Below are 13,724 nucleotides of genomic sequence, written 5' to 3'. Positions count from 1 at the left end.
TCCCCCATGGCTTCATTATTTCCAGACATTTTACATCTCTAGTCTTTCTATAAAAGTGTTCTTATCACATAGTTTTTAGAAATCATTTTGCGGGGAGTAAAGGCTGGGTAACAATATGGAAATAGTTTGTCTTAAATTATAAAAGAAAATATTTCATAATCCAAAGCTGTTCTATTTTCTCAATTATTTTTGGAAAAAACACATTTTCCCCCAAATTTTTCCAGTTTTTTTCCAGGCCTTCACATCTCTAGTTTAGGGGCTAAACACCCCAGTGGTTAACTCATAGTTTGCTGTTGGGTTAACTGCTGGGGTGTTTAGCCCCTAAACAACCCATTTGGTCTGGGTTTGCATGTCATAGAATAGAATAGTATCATAGAATAGTAGGGTTGGAAGGGGCCTACAAGGCTGACAACCTCTCATTGGGGTGATCAGAGTTTTTTTTTACTGTATGCAGAAGCGGCTTGTGTGCTGTACACATCCGGGCAATTAACCCACAATTTGCCACTGTGATGTGCGTGCTGGCCCTTTGACTACTGTTCTAAAGTATAGGTGCATACTAAAAGCTGATATGGTTGGCAGTATCTTTACCTGGAATAAAAGCAGATTTCAGGAACTGCTGTGCAAATGCACAGGGAATGTTCTTGGCTTTGTTTAAATTTTAAACTAATTCTCCTATTTTTCAGGATCAAAAGGGGAAAATAAAAAGTATATTTGGTTATTTTATTTATTAATTTATTTTTAACATATAGTATATATACCACCTTATTTTCTAAAAAGCCATCATGGTGGTGTACAACATTAAAAAAAAAAAATCTTAACACAATTAAAAAAACATTAAAACTAGATTAAAGTTACATAATGTAAAGGACTAAATTAAAAAGATGTTTCTTCACACTCTTTCTAAAAGCCGAGAGAATTGGGGCCAATTGTAGTTCTTGAAGGAGCACATCCCATAGTTTGGCAACACAGGAGAAAGCCTTTTCACTCATGCCTGACAAACTGACCTCTGCAGGTTATGGTGCCCTCAAGAGAGCCTCTCCTGCAGACCTTATAACCAGGCAGGTTCATAAAACCAGGCCGGTTTTATTTACATAGAGATTATACTCCTGATTTGTTAGTTTTGGTGTTTTAGGTCAGATTAATATTGTTTTATTTTAATTGTTTTTGTTTGAAAGTATGATTTTCAGGCTGTTTTATTGGCATGTGTTTTATTAATACTGTAAGCTGCTCTGTACTCCTTTTGGAAGAGGAGTGGGGTATAAGAATTTTGAATAAACACATGAATAAACGGACAGGCAGCCCCTTAGATAGCCATGTCCTAAGCTGTTTAGGACTTTAAGTGTTAAAACCAACACCTTATATTGAGCCGGGAAAGCAACTGGCAACCAGTGCAGATCTTTCAAGGCAGGTGTAATATGGTCCCAATATCATGTACCAATTAATAGCCTATTTGCCACAGTTTGCACCAGCGGGAGCTTCCAGACACTTTTCAGGGGTAGCCCCAAGTAGAGAACATTGCAGTAGTCCAAATGTGATGTAGCCAAGGCATGTATAGCCATTGCCAAGTCAGACTGACTCAGGAAGCGTTGCAGCTGGCTCACCAATCATAATTGTGCAAATGCATTCCTTGCCACTATCACCACCTGAAGATCCAAGGACCGCATATTTATTTATTTATTCATTTCATTTCTATACCGCCCAATAGCCGAAGCTCTCTGGGCGGTTCACAAAAATTAAAACTAAACAGCACACAATAAAACAATTTAAAATATATAGAATATTAAAACCACAATATAACAATACAACCACAATAAAATCTAGCAGCAGTGCAGGAGTTTAAAATACAGATTTAAAACAGCAAAGCTAAAAGTTTAGAAAGCTAAAATGCCTGGGAAAATAAAAAGGTCTTCACCTGGCACCGAAAGGAATACAATGTAGGTGCCAGGAGAACCTCACTAGGGAGTTCATTCCACAGCCGGGGTGCCACAGCAGAAAAAGCCCTCCTCCTAGTAGCCACCCGCCTCACTTCCTTTGGCAGGGGCTCATGGAGAAGGGCCGCTGACGATGATCTTAAGGTCTGGGCATGCACATATGGGAGGAGGCGATCCTTCAGATAACCTGGCCCCAAGCTGTTAAGGGCTTTAAATGTTAATACCAGCACTTTGAATTGGGCCCGGAAATGGACTGGCAGCCAGTGCAGCTGAAAAAGTACTGGCGTAATATGAGCTCGCAGGCCAGTCCCTGTTAACAATCTTGCTGCCCTATTTTGGACCAGCTGAAGTTTCCAGACCGTTTTCAAAGGCAGCCCCACGTATAACGCACTGCAGTAATCCACATGAGAAGTTATCAGAGCATGGATAATTGTAGCTAGGCTATCTTTGTCCAGATAAGGGTGTAGTTGGTATACCAGCCTAAGCTGATAAAAAGTGCTCCGTGCCACTGAGTTCACCTGTGCCTCAAGTGACAGTTCTGGATCCAAGAGCACCCCCAAACTATGAACCTGATCCTTTAGGGGGAGTGCAACCCCCTCCAGAACAGGTTGAACATCAACTAGCCGGGCAGATGAACCACCCACTAATAGTACCTCCGTCTTGTATTGATTGAGTTTCAGTTTATTGGCCCTCATCCAGTCCATTACCGTGCCCAGGCACTGATTCAGAACAGCCACTGCCTCACCTGGTTTTGATGAGAAAGAGAGGTAGAGCTGGGTGTCATCCGCATATTGATGGCATCTCAGCCCACACCTCTGGATAACCTCCCCCAGAGGTTTCATGTAGATGTTAAACAGCATAGGGGATAAAATAGAGCCCCGTGGAACCCCATGGCACAATTGCCATGGCACAGAGCAATAATCCCCCAGCACCACCTTCTGAAATCGGCCATCCAAGGAGGAGTGGAACCACTGTAGTGCAGTGCCTCCAACTCCCAACCCAGACAACCTATCCAGAAGGATACCATGGTCGATGGTATCGAAATAGGATCAAGGAGCACTCCTAAGCTATGGATCTATTTCTTTAGGGGGGCATGCAACCCTTTCAGAATAGGTTGAATCCCAGTCACCAAGTCAGGCTTTCTGTTGACCAACAACACCTCCATTTTGCCTGGATTTAATGGGCTGGATTCAGCTTGTTCACCGTTATCCAGGCCGTTGTCAAACCAAGGCAATGTTCAAGGGTTTTGACTGCTTCCTTGGTGTTAGGTAACAAAGAGCAATAGAGCTGGGTGTCATCAGCATATTGGTAGCACTTTATTACAAAGCTCAAATGACCTCTCCCAACGGTTTTATATTAAGATTCAATAACGGGGGACAAGATAGAACCCTGTGGGACAACATAGGCCAATGGCCATGGAGTCTTAACAGTAATCCCCCAGCACCATTTTCTGGGCACGGAGTGACAGGACCAGAACCACTGCAAAACAGCAACTACAAGGCCCATCCCCATCAGGCTGTCAAGAAGGATACCATGGTCAATGGTATCAAAACCTGCCAAGAAGTCCAGGAGAACTAATAGGGTCACACACCTAGGCATGCACGAAAGTCACTTACCTGGTCTCGCAGCTTTTCGCGGTGGGGGGGAGGCGCTTCGCTGCTCTCCCCGCAAAGTTCAGGCCGGGGGGGGAGGCTTCCCGCCTCGCCCGGCCGAAATTCAGGCCGGGGGGGAGGCTTCCTGCCTCGCCCGGCCGAAATTCAGGCCGGGGAGGAGGTGCCTCGCCTCGCCCGGCCGCGAAATAAAAAGTTTAAAAAACAAAACAAATAAACGCCCCCGTGATAGGCTACGTGACGATTAACGTAGCCTATCACAGCTAGATCTGCAAAGTCAGACTACGTAGTACGTAAAGACTACGTAATCTTTACGTAGACTACAGCGACCAAATAAGGAACGTGAATGGCGGCTCCCTATGGGGGCCGCCATTAGCCGTACGCGCTTTATTTTATTTTTTTTAAAGTCACCCGTGATAGGCTACGTGACGATTTACGTAGCCTATCATGGCTGCCTTTGCAAATCTAGCCGTGATAGGCTACGTTAATCGTCACGTAGCCTATCACGGGGGCGTTTTTTTTTTTCTTTTATTGGAATGGCGGCGGCGGCAGCCGGTTGAAAGACCGGCTGCCGCTCCCGCCCCTGACGAAGACCCGACGAACCGCCGGCCGGACCCGCCGCCGGGAGGGACATTCGGGAAAGGTAAGTCCCGTCCCGGAGGGGGCGGGGGGGCGGAGAATTTCTCCCCGAAACTTCTTCGGGGGGCCCAACACGTTGGCGCTCGGCCCCCCGAAGTTTCGGGGAGAAATTCTCCGCCATCCCTACACATACCTCCATCCAGTTCCCAGTATAGGTCATCCACCAAGGTAACCAAAGCAGTTTTAATCACATATCCTGACCAAAAGCCCAATTGAAATGGGGATAGATAATCAGTGTCATCTGGATGCATTTGGAGTTGCAACGCCACCATCTTCTCAATCACTTTCGTGAAGAATGGTACATTTGAGACTGGCCTATAGTTAGACAGATCTCCTTGGTCATAGAGTTACTCTTGGCTTTTATTTGTCTGGTCCATTTGAAAACACTTTGAAGATTTTTTCCATATAAAGTGGTGGGAAGAGGGTTCTTAAAAAAATTAAATTGGAGTAGACATTATACTAAAATATTTTTTATAACTCTGGAGATGAAGCTATGATGAAACTTTGAGAAGAGATGAAATGAGGTGAGATGAGATGAACAACGCTTGGCACTAATCTACTGGGATGTAATTATAAGGGAAACAAAATCTGATGCAAGGGAAATAACTCTTAACAGAGATTGCAGTGACAGGATATAATTTGGATAGCTGATCCATGTATCCGTGTTTTGATTATACACATGACTTCTGTGCAAAATAATTACATTAGAAAAAAATGCTGTCTTCAAGTGCAGCGTTACCCTTAAGGTAGCTACTGTGGTGCTTAAACTTGGTATAGCAGATCTCTGTCTGTCTGTCTCTGTCTCTCTCTCTCTCTCTCTCTCTCTCACACACACACACGCACGCGCGCACACACACACACCTTTTCAGGTACTTCTGTTCAGTCTTAGGAACCCAGAGGTTCAAGGATTATGATGCAGAACGGATGTCCATTAATGCCTCTGTCAATTTTATCTGAAAATTTTCCTTCTAAAAATAATTCAGTCTGGAGTCTTTGGTCTCCGCAGTTGATGTCATAGCCTTACCCTTAATTCATTGTAAGGATTAATTAAGCATATCAGAGGACTCAAGTGGTGTTCAAGATAATATCTTCCTGCCAGGTAAATGCTGAAATGAAGCAATAAATTTTAATGGCACTTGAGCAATCCTTGATTAAGTGAGTTATTCCTGGTTTTGAATGAATTAATTCAAGTGGTGTTTTGAGGGTTCTTGATGGCTTAAAGAGTGTACTTGCCAGTTCATTCATAATGTTGGAAACAAATATTTCAGAATAAGATAGTTGGTCAGATTCCTTTTGTTCATAAATTGAATATCTTACAGTGCGGCTAATATATATAGTAGTATTCTTTTCTAAAAGCCAACAGATGGGGAAGAAAATATCCATTCTTAGAATTATAGAGTTGGGAGGGACTTTGGAGATCATCTGTTCCAACACCTGCTAAATACAGGCTCTGCAAGGTAGAATGCAGCTACAGCATCCCTGACAGATGACTGTCCAAACTCTGCTTAAATACCTTCAGCGAAGGAGAACCCACCACCCCCTGAGGCAGTCTGTTTCACTGCCGAACAGCACTCACTATTAGGAAGATTCTCCTAATATTTATCTGTAATCTGTTTGCCTGCAACTCCCAACCACTGGTTCTGGTCCTGCCCTCTGAAGCAACAGAGAACAACTCCACTCCATCTTCTGCATGACAGCCTTTCTATTTGGGGACCACTATCATGTTTCCGCTTAAGAATATAAGAAGAGCTATACTGGATCAGACCAAGGGTCCACCTAGTCTCGCATTCTATTCGCACAGTGGCCAGCCAGCTCTTGACTGAGAAGCCACAAGCAGGACACGAGTGCAACAGCACGCTCCCACCCATATTCCCCGGCAACTGGTGTGCATAGGCATATTGCCTCTGATACTGGAGGTAGCACATAGCCATGAGGACTAGTAGCCATTGATCTTAATCTTCTCCAGGCTCAACATACCCAGCTCATTCTACTGTTCTCACTCTTTTGTTTGAAAAATGTTTGTTATCTTCCTGGAAAGATGGGTGTACTGACACAGAATTATTTTCTTTGGCTGCAGTTCTAATCACACTCAGGAGTAAGCCCCTTTGAACCTAGTAGGACTTACTTCTCAGTAAACATGCATAGGATTATGCTGTAATTTCCTTACCCACATCCTTCCAGTCACTTTAAAGCCACTAATACATTAAAAGCCCACCCTGTGTTATGGAATAAACACACTGAATTTTAAATGCATTGTTTTGATTCATGCCCTGAGAATATGGTGGGTATAAAATCAAAATAATTCATAATTTACTTGAAATTATAGCACACTACCATTAGTGAGGTGAAGACTGCTGGCTTTGGAATATCTTGCTGCTGCTGTCCTTCCATCTGTTGTTAAGGTCCCTTTTATAGCTTTATCAAAATCATTCTCAAGATTAGCTAAAGTATTAGTTTTCAGTTCCATTGTGGTGGGTGGTGTACGATGGATGCCACTGTGAATTTAGCTTGTAGCTCCTGCTCTGTTGCTACACTACTTTCTTGTAGAGTTGTCCTTTAAAGTTGAAGTTGAAGAACATAACAGTAAAGGGCAAACCAAGTACTGTATTGCTAAGTTGAGCAATACAGAGTCTTCAGAATTAAGACTTTCTTTAGAGCTGCAGAGCTATTACTTGATAGGCTTAATTCAGATGAACATGCTTTAGCTCCCTTGCACATTTCAGTTCCCTCCTTTCCTGGGTTCCTCCATCCGTAGCTTGCTATGGCATCCAAATTACCAAATTATTGTTAATGCTAAACAGATTTATTGTTAGTGCTAGAGATGTAAAATGTCCAGAAATTTTGACACTATGGAAAAAAGCGGGGGTTTTCTTGCGGGGGGGAGGGGGGTTATTGGAAAAATTGGAAATTTTGAAAAAACTGAAAAATAAAGAATACTGATTTTTTTAAAGCGCTCTTTACAGATCTGAAGTCACTTTGTTGCTTTAAGACAGCTTTCCCCAACCTGATGCCCTTCGAATATTTTGGACTCCAGCACCCATCAGCCTCAGGCAGCATGGCAAAAGGGCAGGAATGCTGAGCACTATAGTCCAAAGCATCCGGAGGGCACCAGATTGAGGTGGGCTGCTTTAAGAACATAAAGCAGCCTTTCTGTTCCTAAATTTATTTTATGTATGACTTTGTTTGCTCATAAAATTATCATTGATTTTAAAATGTTTAAAAGTAAACTCAGTAAATTTGTAATTATTGTCTGAATAGATTAGAGCTACATTAAATGACTGCTACAGCATCAGAAACACAGGACTCGATAGAACAAAACCCAAGTTGGCAAGAATGCATAGTGGTAAATCTGGTCACATGTTGGCATAAATGTCTATCAGTAAAATATTCCTTAGATCAATAATTTTAATAAGGAATGAAAGAACTAACTATGCTGGGACTCTTACAGAGAGGATTAAAAAATATTTTTCTTCATGCCTTCATTATTTCCAGACATCTTACATCTCTAGTCTTTCTATAAAAGTGTTCTTATTACATAGTTTTTAGAAATCATTTTGGGGGGGGGAGTAAGGGTTGGGTAACAATATGGAAATAGTTTGTCTTAAATTCTAAAAGAAATTATTTCTTAATCCAAAGCTGTTCGATTTTTCAGAAAAAAACAGTCCTTGGACCCCTCCCCCCCCCCCCCCGAAGTGTTTTTTCTGGGGGGATTTCCAGGCCTTCACATCTTCAGTTAGCGCTGATCAGAATTGCTTCCAAATCATGATTTTGTAAATCCACTTCAAGCCATGGTTTCAAATCATGCTATTGTTAATACTAATCACCAAATTAAGCCATTGCCACATTCCCAGTCCTCTAAACCATGGTATGCAGGATCAGAATGTGACATCTGAACTGAGCTATACTGCTAACTTTTCAGAGCAGGTATTTTCCATTGTTCCATCGCTATTTTTAAAATCTCAACCTGGAGACTTTGGCAACAATAAAAATAAAGCTTTGTCTATCTGAGGTAATCCTTATGGTTGAACGAGTCCTGAGTGAAGCATACATGCACCACATGAGCCTTGTTCCGGTATTTGCCTGAATGCATGAAGACTTAAAGTGGGTAGAGTGTTGAGACCGTGCACACTGGCGCCGCTGTCCTCAGTTTAGACCTTGCCATGTTGAATCAGCAAGGTTTGAAAGGGAGTTCCACTCACATGAGCTTGAACGTGAGTCCCAATCATGCAAAAAGTTCTACTCATGTTCAAGCCAACGCAAGTAGAGCTTCCTTTCAGACCTTGCCGATTCAGTATGGCAAGGTCTGAACTGAGGTGGGTGGGGCCTGTGCACTTGGAGACATGAGGGTGGAGCCAGCATACACAGCCCCAACCCTCTACCCATTTTAAGACCTTGTGCATTCAGGCAAATGCCTGAATAGGGCCATGGTTTTGTATGCTTTTAAATTATTGCTCTGGGTATGCTGGTTTAAGTATTTCACAGAGTCCTGGGGGCAGGGGGTGACATTTTACGTTAGGTTTTGTATGGAATTCTCCTTGTGCTCCTGAAATTAAGGGTGAACTCAAACATGCACTTTTTACACCAAAGCAGCTTTTTATGTATGCATGAGTGCACAATTCCTGGGCCTACCACATATTGAAATGTACATGCCAATATATGATGTCAATAACAGGAACATACTTCCGACAACACACTGCCAAAAAGGAGCCCAATCTGATTTATCACTCGTGTTAACTTCATGGATATGCATGTCAATTCATGGTATGGCTGAGAGTCACTCATGCATGCATGTACCCACCAAAGAATTGCATCTGAACCAATAATCACCCTAATCACTATAAATGGGCAAGACAAATGGTCTTTTACCAGGCGTTTACTAACATTTATTGGCTGCTTAATGAGACAGCATACATCTTAACGACAAATGTATTATCCATTAATGAATGTGTTTGCTATATCCTGCGTGAATGTAGCCTCTCCACTGATAAATACCTTAATGCCATCTTTGCCAAATCTCAGGGACAGAAGCATGGCCTCCGGGTGTTTGTCTTAAGTATGTCGGGGGAGACCAGTTTGGCCATGTGAACATGGTGATGGTTCGATCGTTGGAGCCCCAGGAGATTGCGGATGTCAGCGTTCAGATGTGCAGCCCCAGTACTGCGGGAATGTATCAAGGACAGTGGCGCATGTGCACTGCCACAGGGCTCTATTATGGAGGTAAGTGCTGCCTTTTCATTTACTTGTAATGTTTGAGTGGCCTTCAGTGCTGCTAGTGTACTGTATCAGTTCGTGTCAAAATAATAATGCTAACAATTACTGATCTGCTTGGTAAAAGAATTATAAGACTGCGTTGATACAAGTACTCTTTTTGTGTGTATAATGTTTTATACCACACTAAAAGGGCCCCCATTGTGGCTGCCTTTCAGGGAGGCCCACAAATGGATGAAAATGTTCATTTTAGGGTGGCAGCTGGCACTTTAAACTAGGCTGTTTGCAGCAAAGTGAGTTCCATGGTCCTTCCATTCTCTTGGCAAGTGTGAGACAAAGGATCAATTCAGCATATTGCTGAAGGTTGCTTCCTTTAAAGAAGCTGCTATAGCCACTTTAACCGAGGTAATTCACAGGGTGATTCATTCCCTTTTCTTGGCAAGTGCTTTTCCAAGCTAGGGGAACAGATTGTGATTTGCAGTGAAAAGCAATATCTTTTCTACAGGATTTTTGCTTTTTTTGGAGAAAACTTTGCACTCCCTGCTAAGTCAGGAAGGGAATTGCAAAAAATGAATCCAACAAAATTTCTGTGTGACTTCAACTGGAAAATACACCATTATACTCCTAGACACAGCCATTTCAGATGCTTGAAAAATATCAATACTTTTCAATATCAGGCATTTCTTAAAAGACAGGTGAATCTATAGAACAGTTGTTTTAGCATTTGATAATACTGTTTCTTGCTTCTGGGCCAGTTCGCCTGATTGCCAGAGCCCACCATGGGTGGTTTGTTAGCCACTGCAACAGCCCCGGGTTTGCACGTCACGATAAGCTGTGACAATTGGTTGCCAGAGCTTGAATATTCAAAATGTCTGCCGACACTCTCCATAACCTACCATGGGGTAATTTGTGGCTTAGATGAGTGTTCACTCAGTCCTTGGAAATGTGGGCGTTCCTAATGCTGTTTCTGGAAAATGTGCATAGAATATCTGGGTCAGTATTTAATCCAGCTTTTTCAGATAGAATGGAATAATTTTTCTGCAAAAGTACATATAGGTTGAGAATATTGCCTCTTGTAATTTCACTTTAAAATATAATTAGAAATGAATACTGCGTTGCCTTCTTTTGGCAGATTGATCGTGCTCATGATATTAGCATTTCCTCATTAGAAATACAGGCTTATGTTGTGCTTCCAAGGGTGCCTGTCCATTGCACTGTTGAGTATTATATGATGCATACTGGAATTTTTCCTGATTCTTGGTAGTTAGTGGATTCACCCCATCATCACACACACACACACACACACACACACACACACACACTAATAGCAAGCTCAGTTCTCCAAGTGCCAATCCATAAGTAGCCAAAATGGCAGCATCTACACACAGTGAGGTATCAGCAGGTTTAGGGGAACCCCAAGGTGTGCAAAAATGAGGGAAAAACACCCTAAGGGGGAGCATATTGGCTGATTGTTGAAGGGGAAAAATCAGAAAACATGGATGAGGGCATGATGAAGTATCCTTAAAGATTACAGGATAAGAACATTCCATATTGCAACATTTTGTTGCAGGTCCCACTTGTGAGATTTGATTGCCCATTTTCCTGTTTTTATCTTCTGTTGACTGCCATGGTCAGCAACTTTTACACCCAGACCTGGCTGTTCCTTTCAACAGGAAGATGAAGCAAATGAAATATGTGAGTAGCATTGACTTTTCTTAGTTGGAGGCTCTTGGTATCTATATATTGTGCTAGGGAGGGACTTAAATACTATGATTAACAGCAGGTGGCAGTATTTTGCTACCTTCAAAGTTTCAGAATGCCAATCATTCAGCATGGCTTTTGGCAGGCAATTAACCCTGTTGTAATGCCTCCCATATATGGGAGCTGTACTTGGCCTCTTGCAAGGAACTGTACTTGATCTTTTGTTACACACACTTGCTCAAAAACAGCATGCCAACTTCTGAGAGGTGATGGGGCTTAAGTATAAATTATATCTTGTGCTAACCCAAGTTTCTCTTTTGCAGACATCATCTGGGTGATCCTCAGTGTGGAAGTTGGAGGACTTTTAGGAGTAACGCAGCAGCTGTCATCATTTGAAACAGAGTTCAACACACAACCACATCGCAAGGTAGAAGGAAACTTTAACCCGTTCGCCTCTCCGCAGAAGAACAGGCAACCAGATGAAAACAACTTAAAAGACCCTGGGGGTTCCGAGCTAGACACAATCAGCAAAAACACGTGGGGGCCTGCTCCTGACCAAATTGAACAAGATCAGACTGAACTGTCACAAAACTCTGTAAATCTCTCCCCCAGCAGTCACTCGAACAACTTATCAGTAGTGACTTACAGTAAGGTAGGTGCCCTGGGGATACAGGAGAATGGGGAGGTCATGAGTCCATGGCCTGTATTGTAATAGTCCATCTGTACAGATGTGTAGCTCTCCCTCGTGCCTCTGTCTGATCCATTTACAAGTGCCTGCATTTGACTGTTCAACTTGCCAGGTACTCTCACTGAATTAAAAGCAAGCTAAAACATGACCATGTTCAAATGGTTTAAACATTCTGTTAACCTCTCATTCTTCGGATGTTGCATGTTCGTTTGAGAAGGCAACAGTGTACAAAGCTCTTTTTTAAGAGTACACTTAAAATTGGAAGCATATGATGTGCTAACTGTTGAAATATATTTAGTCAGCCGGGTTTGGCTTCAGATTTAAGCAGCTAAAATGTATGAATAGAAGGTGTTCAGCAGAATGTGTTAACTTCTTTAGCTTTCCCTTTTGTTTTTACTAGATTTTAAATCATTACTTTAAATTGTTTGGTTCCTCTTGGTTGTTGCGTCCAGATTTTAGTGAAACATTTTGCTGCCTTATGCATAAAAATATATACTAACTTGTGCAATCATACTCTTCACAATCCAGTGTGATATAGATAGTTTGTTTTGTGTTGTCCATAAAGACAGACCAAGTCTAAACCCATTCAGCATGCTTTACTTTATGTTATTCTGCGCAGTGGAGTAATTGCAGTTGGTGTAAGCTTGAAAACAGGATGAGTAAAATGTGTTAGGCAGCTGAAGTAGAAGGAAGGCAACTGAAACAGATAGACCAGGTTTGCATGATAGCAACAGCTCGTTGTGGCTTATTTAATACCATCCTGAAAAGTCAAGCGGTGACTGCAGCTTGTTGTGTCATCCAAACCTAGTGAGGGTTAACGAACTCTTGCATATCCCTAAAACAGGCTGTGGGTTCTGTGAGGGTTGTTTAACGCTCACACAACCCACCCCCGTTGGGTTCAGATCCCACAACAAGCCACAGTTGTGGCTTGAATATTCAAAATGGTCGCCGGCATATGCTCCAGCCCACCATGGATTAAATAAGCCATGGTAGGCTGTTTGATAATGCAAACGGGCCCATAGTGTAATAGTCCATGACTGGTTTCAGACGATCAGCGGAGGAAAAGAAGCCACTTTGGTTTCTTCTCCCCACTGCACATGTGCTGCTTACGCACCTGCCATTTCTCTAATTACCCCTGCGGCGGTGCAGATTGCCATGTCATCCTGTCCCAGCAAGGTGCGTGGCAGGGGTGGCTTCCAAGCTACCCCACAACCCCTACAACAAGCCATGGGTTGTAGGGTGATTTGGAAGCCACCCCCACCCCCCACATACCTGGCCAGGTTCGGACAACACAGCAACTTGCACCACAGCGAGGGTAATTAGGGAAATGGTGGGTGTGCAAGTGGCACGGGCAGGGAAAAGAAGCCACGTTGGCTTCTTTTCCCTGTTGAACACCTGAACCTGGCCGATGTGTAACTGCAACTACCCTCAAATTGACTGGGTAATTATAAATTCAATTCATGACAGAGACAACATTTCTCGATACAACTGATAATTGTGCCTTGGAGCAGTTGGTCATAGAACCAGCAAGAGGAAATAATTTAATCCGAAACCATGCCTAGGGTTTGGTGTAAAATGTAATTATTGTTGAAATGCTTAGAAATGATGACCACAGCATATCACACTCAAAGGACAATTGCTCAGAAACTCCCTTATGGCTGCATTTAAGTACACAAGGAGAAATTGCTTAATTGATTAAAAGGACGTTGAATGGTATAGGAGGATCAAATCTCTTCATAAAGCTTGGGGGATTAGTTAAAACCACTATCATATATGTGTACCATATATTAGAAAACTCTGTGATGACAGAATGTTTATCTTGAACTAATAGACAAATTTAAAAAATAACAGGTCACAGGGGCTAGAAGGTATTCATCCAGGAATCCTTGAAGAACTCAAAAGTTACATTATTTATATGAAATATACATCTCTTCACGAAAAAAATCA

The 13,724-nt window shown here is 42.4% G+C and overlaps 1 protein-coding gene across 2 annotated transcripts in view; it reads left to right on the top strand.

Moving 5' to 3' along the window:
- Positions 1–13,724, top strand: part of ILRUN (inflammation and lipid regulator with UBA-like and NBR1-like domains) — a 59,918-nt gene that overhangs the window by 34,925 nt on the left and 11,269 nt on the right. Inside the window, exons 3-4 of one of the 2 annotated variants that reach the window (XM_084853056.1) lie at positions 9,200–9,397; positions 11,413–11,741. In XM_084853056.1, coding sequence (XP_084709182.1) covers positions 9,200–9,397; positions 11,413–11,741 — 527 coding nt within the window. Of the gene's footprint in view, positions 1–9,199; positions 9,398–11,412; positions 13,487–13,724 lie in introns of those variants that run through there. The other variant, XM_084853051.1, reaches the window with a different exon arrangement.

This window comes from Heloderma suspectum, chromosome 4 (genome assembly GCF_057233095.1).
Source record: "Heloderma suspectum isolate Gila_16-S chromosome 4, 16-S_ref, whole genome shotgun sequence".
In the NCBI taxonomy this organism is placed as follows: Eukaryota; Metazoa; Chordata; class Lepidosauria; order Squamata; family Helodermatidae; genus Heloderma; species Heloderma suspectum.
The sequence above is the reverse complement of the archived record's forward strand: the minus strand, read 5'-3'. Positions and strand labels throughout refer to the sequence as shown.